This window comes from Mus pahari, chromosome 2 (genome assembly GCF_900095145.1).
Source record: "Mus pahari chromosome 2, PAHARI_EIJ_v1.1, whole genome shotgun sequence".
Lineage (NCBI taxonomy): Eukaryota > Metazoa > Chordata > Mammalia > Rodentia > Muridae > Mus > Mus pahari.
In genome coordinates this window covers 143,362,141-143,371,549 of record NC_034591.1, presented here as the reverse complement: position 1 = coordinate 143,371,549, position 9,409 = coordinate 143,362,141, and the positions used below count along the sequence as shown (strand labels likewise).

General features: G+C 49.6%; 1 protein-coding gene across 2 annotated transcripts in view; it reads left to right on the top strand.

Moving 5' to 3' along the window:
- Positions 1-8,768, top strand: part of Tead4 (TEA domain transcription factor 4) — a 73,518-nt gene extending 64,750 nt beyond the window's left edge. The window contains exons 9-11 of one of the 2 annotated variants that reach the window (XM_021189974.2): positions 4,527-4,667; positions 6,597-6,749; positions 6,835-8,768. In XM_021189974.2, the coding sequence (XP_021045633.1) occupies positions 4,527-4,667; positions 6,597-6,749; positions 6,835-6,948 (408 nt within the window). In that variant the 3' untranslated portion in view covers positions 6,949-8,768. The remainder of the gene's footprint in view (positions 1-4,526; positions 4,668-6,596; positions 6,750-6,834) is intronic. The other variant, XM_021189973.1, reaches the window with a different exon arrangement.
- The last annotated feature ends 641 nt before the right edge of the window (positions 8,769-9,409 follow it).

Below are 9,409 nucleotides of genomic sequence, written 5' to 3'. Positions count from 1 at the left end.
AAAAAAAAGAAAAGTAAAGTAAATTGATATTAAAGATATCACAAGGGCCAGCAATATGGCTAAGTGAGGAAAGGTGCTTGCCTTTAAGCCTGATGACTTGAGTTCAACTCCTAGTACACACATACTTGAAGGAGAAAATTGACTCATGCAAGTTGTCCTCTGACTTACACATGCAATCTCACTGCTCAGGAGGCTGAAGTCAAAAGAATGAGGGTTGAGGTCAGCCTGGACTACACAGCAAGATCTTGGTTCAAGCAAAGACACCATGAGGGTCTGGTGTGGTTAATGAGGGTAACATTGGTCAGAGTCCTGTGACCACGTGCCTGTCATCTGAGTATTGTCACCATATCTCTGGCCTCAGTAACTTTCCAGACTGCTGGGACTCATGACAGTGTTTTGTTTTCTTGTTGATGCGTGGCCAGCATTTCTGCTCTGTACTAGTCACAGCATAAACTAAGTTCATAAACTGTTTCTCAACATTTTCAGGCCAGTCTGGCAAACTAGGTCTCCTGGGTTCAGGTCCCTGCTCACTTCGTTTGTCACCAGAAGACCTTGAACCATGGCTAACCCACATCCTCCAGGACTCACGGATTGCTTTCCCTGCCTTGCTCCACGCCCCGCAGCTGCCCTTCCCCACAGGATTATTATGGACATGGAGTGGGGAGTCTGACGCCATCCTGGGGACAGTGTTCAGTAAAAGGGACTGTTTCAGAGGCTAAACATCGGCTTGGATGCTGCAGTGACTGCTTTTTCTTCCTCCTAATGAATGGCTCCATTTAAACCATGCATAGCACAGAGACATTCCAAAAAATATCTCTCCGTACTGTTCCATAACTGCTTTCCTCCTTCAGCAAGTTCTTTTCATCCACAGTGGTGAAGGCTAGCCCTTCTCAGCAGTGTGCATGTGCCTCTGTGTGTGTATATATATATATATATACTATGTCTTCCACGCCACCTTAATTGCAGCATAATTAACGTTCCCTTGTCAGCTTTGCAAAGATTTTGCTATAGGAAGGAGGTGCCAAAGGAGAAAAACTGGTACTTGAGTGTCACCTAGTGGCGTAAGACTGCTTGTCACTTGCGCCCGACTCTTACCCAGACCTTCCTGGGTTCCACACAAGAGTAGCAGGTCTCAGAACCATCATCAGGATCGGCAGTGCACAGCCTGCACTCTGGTCCAAGTGGCAGTTCCCTCTATGTTGAGTGGTAGGTGAAGAAGTCTCACATAAGAGCCATCTTTCTCCTGGACAGTGATGGTACATGTCTTCAATCCCAGTGCTTGAGAGGCCCCCATCTACAGAGCAAAATCTAGGACAGCCAGGGCTACACAGAGAAACTCCATCTCAGACAAACAAACAAACAAACAAATAACCCCGAATCTTTGTTTTCATGGTTGTATTGCTTAGGGTAAAATTAAGGAATGAAAGAGAATTGGTGTTGCTGGGCAGCGGTAGTGCACACCTTTAATCTTGGCACTTAGGAGGCAGGCTGGTCTATATGGGGAATTCCAGGACAGCCAGACCTACATAGCAAGACCTTGTCTTGAAAAAACAAGAACAAAACAAAGAATCAGTCTTCTGTATGTCATTTGTAGGAATATGGGGGGAGTTAGAAATCATCATGCCAAACAGAATCAGGCCAACCCAGCCAGGCAAATACATGTTTACACACACACACACACACACACACACACACACTCACTCACTCACTATACATACACACACACACTCACACACATTCACTATACATATATATACACACACTCACACCCACATACACATATTCAATACACACACACACACACACACACACACACACACACACACATATATATCTCCACATATCTGTTTAAAAGAACTCCTTACTTAAAATACAAAGGATGTGTCAGTGACATGGCTTGGTATACACCCCTGCCTCCAAGTCTATTGATTCACATGGAGGAAGCAGAAAACTGATACCCCAAAGTTGTCCTTTGGCTTCCACATGCTTCCTCTGCCATGGGTATACTCATACACGTAAAATTAACAAGCAATTTTTTTCTTTAAAAAGTCCACCATGAAGCAAAAGAAGAGCCGAACAGGTGTCCTTCTGGAAATGTTTACCAAGTTCAGCCACATAGGTGCTCAGAGGACACGTGCCGTGGTCCGTGGGGACCTATCTATCTCTTGTTAGTGGCAGAACTTGCCATTCATTATCTACGTGTTTGCTGAAGGCAGAAGTTATAGGGTCATGGGCTAACATGAGGCTTGAGAAAGAAGCCTGCGGGGCCACACAGTGCGTGGAAGGGCTGGCTTCTCTGATACGTGAGGGAAGATCAGCTTGCAATAGAAGCCTAAGGCCTTTGAAACTGCTGGGGATGTGGGATGTCTACCGAAGAAAGCCGCAGGTACCCAGGAGAGCCAGCTCCTGGGAGAGGCCATAGCTGCAAATGGCAGAACCATGGGTCCTGGGATGCCAGAGCTCTTCTTGCATCTCAGATATATCACCTTAAGCCCTGGACAGGTATGGAGCTGTAACATTGCATGTTTGCTTTGCTGAGTCACCACCTTTTCCTTTGAAGATTTTATGGATATGTCTCTGTGTATATGTGAGCACCTGTGCGTGCGTGTGGGGGGGGGGCATGGAGGCCAGAGGAGAGCAGAAGAGGGTGTGAGCTGCCCAGCGTGGGTGCTGGGCACTGAGCTCAGGTTCTCTGATGCACTGAGTCTTCCTTTTTCCAGCACCAGTTCCTTTTTGCTCTTTTCCCTTGCTTTCTCATTGACATGGGGGTCTCTTTGGCTTTATGGTGAGTGGGAACTATGCGGGTTTTCCTTCTGATGGTGTAAGGTCTACAGCTCTGTGTGGCTTCCATTCTGATTTTGCAGGGTTCACAGCTCAGACGACCTCAGAAGAGACTATACCCTGGACACTTCTGACTACTATGTGGTTGTAGTAAGAGATGGACATGAGCCTTTCTGGGCCAGGGACATGTTTTGAATCGGTGGCTCCCACAGCTTGGCATTTGGAATGCTCAGTCCTCGGCTTGTGGCTCTATTTGGAAGTTTATACCCACTCCTGGTTTGGTCTGACCTCTGCTCCCTGTTCCATGCCATGTGAACAGCCACCTTCTCATGTTTTAGCACCAGATGGAATCATTCTGTCATGCTTCCCTGCTGCGAGGGACTGAGATGGCGACATAAACCCCTCCTCTCTTAGGCTGTCTGTGGTATTTAGTCACAGCAATCCTAAAGTAACTAATACAATAGCCAACCAAGAATTAATTCACGTGCTCCCATGTGGGCAGCTATGAACTTATTTCTCGTTGTTTTGGGAAACAAACCAGAAAGACTAGCACTGAGCCAGGATATGTGGGTAGCGGAGGCTTTCCTATGCCTGCCCTGTAATGATTTTTTCTTTCTTTTTCTTCTCTCTTTCTGGTCCTTCCAGGACAAAGGTTCTCTCTGAGCTGTACCCAAGTCCTGCCCCCCCCCTTTTTGTAGTTGGAAAGCTCATTCATGAAACTTTCGTTCCACTTACACAAACTTTAATTCTTTTGCTCTTAACAATTGTGCTTGGATTGTTCACGAAAATTTCATAAGACGTTAAAACAAAGCTAGGCCTCATCTCAAGTTATTTCCATATTTTTGTTTTTGTTTTTGTTTTTTTTAACAGCACATACATGTCAAGCAAGTATCAAAAAAGAAAAAAAATCACAAAAGCCAAAAAAAAAAAAAAAAGCTAAAATAGAAAAAAAAAGCTAAATACTTGGGATCTTGTTTTCAGCTGTGCTTTGTTCACAGTCTGTGTTTACACGTGGAGCTGGGAACACCGAGTAATTCTTTTCTGCTGCATCTTGACTTTTGCATTTGTTCTTAGATTGCCTAAAACATTTAAATACAAATAAAATGCGTGGCAAAAATAACGAAAGCAAGTTGCAGGTAACTTTACAAATAATGGAGCGTGAACTGTTTCTTCCCTTACAGTAAATTGGGTCACAGCTCTGCCTAGGGACCACTGGTAAAGGGTGTGCACATGAAGACACACGATCTCAATGTGTGTCCATCCACTGGATGTTTATCCCACAGCCTAACAGGTGCCCAAACCTTAAAGTACCCACAGCCACCACACTCCAATTATGCCTTTTGTTTCCCACCAGCACAAAGCTAATAGGTAGGCGATTTTCTTTGCTTAGCCATGGGAGCAGTCTTAACATTGGCCATTCTGAAGCCACAATGTACCAAGAGTACTATGCCAAACACGTGCAACTCCTGTAAAAATTCCACACCCCCATATTGGCCACATCAATGTAAAAATATGTACGTTCTTAAAGTCAAGGCATGTACACACAGACAGACAGACAGACAGACAGGGTCTTGTATATATATATCTCAGGCTGTTCTAGAACTCAGTCTTTCTGCCCCAGTCTACTTGGCTGTCCCTGCCCCATTCTTTTAAAGTCCTGTCCTCTGGTCCAAGATGTGCACTGTGCACTAGGAACCCTAAGGACACACCTGCAAAAAAACCCTATCTCCCCCTGTCTCCGGCAGGCAGACCTCAATACCAACATCGATGATGAGGGCAGCGCATTCTATGGGGTCTCCAGCCAGTATGAGAGCCTGGAGAACATGATTATTACCTGCTCTACTAAGGTCTGCTCGTTTGGCAAGCAAGTGGTGGAGAAAGTTGAGGTAGGAGCCTACCTGGTGGGTGTAGGACATGGGCTGTGTGCCTTTTCCTGGGGCTGGGATTGCCAAGGGAGGCCCTGGGCAGAGGTGGACTCCATGCCCCTTTCACTGCCTTTAAGGAAGCGCATATTTTGGGTTGGGCATGAGGCATCTGGTAAGTGACTGATTTAATTGCCTGTCCTGTCCCTCTGAGCCCTGGCTGAGCCCTGGCTGGGATTCCTTCCAAGCCTTCCTTGGAAGCATCCCACATCTTCTAGAGCAGGGCCAAAGCACAGGCTAGCCCAAGGATTTCTCCCCAATCCATCTATGTCTCTGACAGCTGAGCGCAGGGCTAGGAGAGGCCTTTCCCAGTCACACAGCAGAGGCCGGGGTGTGGGGGTGTGGGGGTTGGGGTGTGTGTGTGGGTGTTCAGGGTTTGTTTGCTTCCCACTGTTTACTCCTTGAGTGCTGGAAACTTGTGGAGTCCCTTTGATCCAGTTGTTGGGGTTTCTGTAGGAACCTGGGTGTGCTAGGCAAGTCCTCTACCACTGAGAATACCCTTAACCAACCCCCATTCCTCCTTCTCCCTCCCTCTCCCTTTCCTCCCTCTCTCCCTCCCTCCCTTCCCCCTCCTTCTCTCCCTCCTCCCGCCCTTCCTTCCTCCTCTCCCTCCCTTCCTTTCTCCCTTCTTAATTCCCTTCCTTCCCTCCTTTCCTCCCTCCTCCCTTCCTCCCTCCCTCCCTCCCTCCCTCCTCTCCCTTCCTTCCCTCCTTTCTTCCTTCCTTGAGATAGTCTTTAGATGCCCCTATCCAGAAGCACAGAGCTTACTTTTCAATTGAGGAGTGCCCCAGAGACCTTACACTCTTACACAGGGCAGAATTTCCTGCATCTCTTCAGGGCCGGCAGCCTGGTGGTGAGCACAAGCTTAGAGGACCCATGTTGATCTCTGCACACCCCCCCCCACTCCCTGTTGGATGTTTGGGGTTGTGTTAATACCCCACCCCATCTCTAAGGAAGTATCAGTTTGTCTTTATCATCCACTGGTTCCGATTGCAGCGACATTCCGATCCTATTGTGTAGTGACAAAACGGCACCAAAGCCTCCACCCCAGCATTTCTGTGGCCCTGAAGTCTATGACCCTGTCTGTGCAATGCCTAACACTGTGGGTGGTGTTAGTCTGGTCACCTTTTGGCCCATGGGGAACTGAATTGATGCTGTTCTCCACCTGGGGTTGACAGCCACCTCATCTCAAACAGCTAGGTGCCATGAGAAGGGACCTTTGCTTTGGGATCCCAATCCTAGAATCGCCAGGAAGCGAGCCACCGAGGCTCACTCTTGTCACTGCTCTCTGTCTTGGGAGTGTAGTTCAGTTGTAGCCCTGGGCGCGTGCAAGTGTGTTTTGTTTTGTTTGGTGCTAAAGATGGATGCGTGCTAAAGATGGATGCCCGGGCTCACCGTGGCTAAGCATCTATCTGTCCTGCCTCAGCAAAGGCAGTTTTTACAAAGCACCTGTATATTTACATTTATTAAACGGTTTTGAGATGCCCGTGGCTCTAGTCAGTCATCATCCCACATGTCATCCCTCTAGCTCCTAGGCCGACAGCATCCACTACCAGGGTTCATGCATGTGGCAGTTCCATCTCGAAGGCACTGGAACTCCCTTCCACCTCAGCCTCATGGGCAGGCAACGCTTGCTCACTTGCCCTATCTCCTTGCTGCTCCTTCTGCTACTTCCAGGTCTCCTGGAAGTTCTGCCTGTCTGGTCAGTGACAAAGGGGAGATGCCTGGCTTCATGCCCGGGAACCTGAGAGGATGACCCTTCCTGGGACATCTTCTGTCTGTCTGTCTGTCTGTCCCATTGGTGATGATTAGATTTTAGTACATCCTTGCTGACTTGGGCTTGGGCTGTAGGTGAAGGGATTCTAAGCCTCTGTTGTCCCTGGGGTTCTACAGACGGAGTATGCCCGCTATGAGAATGGCCACTATTTGTACCGCATCCACCGGTCCCCTCTCTGTGAGTACATGATCAACTTTATCCACAAGCTGAAACACTTACCCGAGAAGTACATGATGAACAGTGTGCTGGAGAACTTCACCATCTTGCAGGTAGGACGTGGGGCAGATGCCCAGTGGGTGGCGCTAACGGCTTCCCTATCTGGGGCTTTGACCCTCACCACCTTCTGGCCTGCAGGTGGTCACCAACCGGGACACACAGGAGACCTTGCTGTGTATTGCATATGTCTTCGAAGTTTCAGCCAGCGAGCACGGGGCTCAGCACCACATCTACCGGCTTGTGAAAGAATGAGAGACTTGGAGAGCGATGGTAGGGGGGACAAGTCCAGGACATGGGGACCTGGGAGGGGACCTTCAGGGACAGTCCCCTGGAATTGCCAAGAGAGCCAAGCAGAGTTGCCAGGTCTCTTCTTACCAGGAGCAAGCTGCCTGATCTTGCAGTGCTCAACCCCCAATAAACCCAAGGTGTCAAGTATTTTCAGAGGAGCTGGTTTGGCCTGTGTGAGCCCAGAAGGGCAGGGGAGAAGTGGGCACCAGGAAGCAAGCTGGAAGCAACGGCCCGAAGTGCTCCAGGACGGCCAAGGAACCAGAACCCCGGCGAACTCAGCCAGGCATATCACCAAGACACCAAAGCTCAAGGCCCAGTGGTCCCTTCTCAGCTGCTGGAACCCCGCACTCCTGCTGCTGGTCACACTAGTGGCCTGAGGACAGATGGGCACATGGGTCACACACCCAGAGATGCTGTGCGTGACTTTATGTACACTGTCTGTCGGTCCTGCCATCGGCGCCTGAGAATGGCTACTGCTGAAGGCCCCATCACTGCAAACGGGGCTGGATGTAGGTGTGGCTGCAACCTAGTTGTTGGAGGGAGACTGGGTAAGAGCTACTCAGGTGGCTCTGTTCCTTCTGCAGTGGCCCTGCAGGGGGCAGGGGCTCCAGACTGAAGTAAAGCTTGGAGGTAGGGCATCCTGCCTCAGGGCCAGCATTTCCAGCTGCCTGGCCTCCACAGGCTCCTCAGCTTCTCTATAAGTCTCCTTTCTCTGCTCAGCACTGACGAGCGGGGGCGAGCGGGGGCGGGTGTCTGTAAAGTACCTGGGCCAGTTAAATAATCTAATCCTCAGTCCATTGCTTCTTTCCCTCTGGAGGGCCTGGATCTGTCTCTCTGCTGCCCTCTCAGGGCTTTCTGGTGTCTGCTTTCCCCAGTAGGAGCCAGTTCTAGTAGTCTGGAGCCTCAGGAAGAACGTATAACCTGGGCATGTTTGTGTGCACCCAGGACTCAGGGATGCATCGGTTAGGATGCAGAAATGGGCAGGGCAGCATTGTGGGGATGCCACAGAGGTGAGGGACAAGGGCTCTGGAGTCAGTCTAGCCTGACTTTGGTGTGCAACCTTAAAAAAAAAAAATGATGTGGTGCCTCAGTTTCCCCATCTGTAAAATGGGTATAACACTCACCTACCTCGTGTATGGACAGTGCCTCACACAGTGCTGAGCACATCCACATGTTCAATAAATATGCATCGGTACTAACCGTGAGACTTCAACTCCAGCTAAGGACTCTGGTTGGAGAGCTATATGCACTAGGGTAGGGTGGTTCCTACAGTAACTGCCTGTATCAGAGAGGAGGAATCCGAGGGTCTCAAGGCACAGGTAGTCCTTGAGGGAACAGGTTATGAGAGGAAGGTGGCTAATATTTATTGATGTTATTTCTGTGGTTTTTGGTGTTGGGGCCAGGGTTTGACACAGGCTATGTGACTATGCCTGCAGTATGCAAATAGGCATATGGAAGGAGGTTGGCTGCTCCTCAGATGAGGAAGATGGACGAGCCACCCAGTTTTTCTATAGCCCCGAATTCCTTCTCCTTAACTCAGAGCAATTTAACCCATATGCTGCTCCCCACCGTGTTAGGATGGTGGCTAGACCCAGGCCTCCTCCCTTCCTCCTGCACTATGTAAAGGTCCTGCTATCAAACAGGGCCAGGGTCCCAGAAAGACTTCTGCCTTGTGACCAGGACTTACCAGTCCACATGCAGGCCTATGTTTGCAGCCCCCCGCCCCCGCCACCTAGCCCCCTCCCCCGCTTAACTGCCAGAGAGCAGAGGGAGTCCCTGGAAGCGCCAGCCTCTGGCATTTCAGACGTCTGTGTCGTCAGCCTTTTGGGAACATGAAGGGTGTAACCTGTCCCTATTGGAAGCAGGTCAGTCCAGATGTTGGGTCCCAGTGTGCGTCCTAAGCTTTTCCTGTGTTAACTGACCTCAGCGGCCTAATGGAAAGTCACTGTAGAAGACTGTCTTACTGCCTCCCCATTCAAGTCAACATGGCACTTGACTTAGGGAACCTCACTTATCCTACCAAGCCGGTACTGTGCTGAAACCATTTGTCTTTTTTAAGGTGAGGTCTTCATCTCTTGCCTGGGCTATTGGTTCTGGTGATCCTCCTGCCTCAGCTTCCTGAGGAGCTGGGACTACGGGTGCTCCTCACTGTGCCCTGCTTTCCTACTTTAAAGCAAGACCCAGAGAGCTTTGTAGGGTTGCTTAGGTTGTTGGTGTGTTTTTTCATTTGCTTTGCGAGTGGTTGTTTGACTTCTGAGGTGTGGCAGACTCTGGGAATGTGTCCGTGATCAGGATAGACAGGGTGGCTAGGAGCTTGCTTTGGACTGAGGAGAGGGCGGTGACTGGAAACAAGTTAAGGAGACTTGTAGGTAGTAGGAGGTGCTGGGGGTGGATACCCAAGGTCAGCTTCACTTTTGGGGAGGCT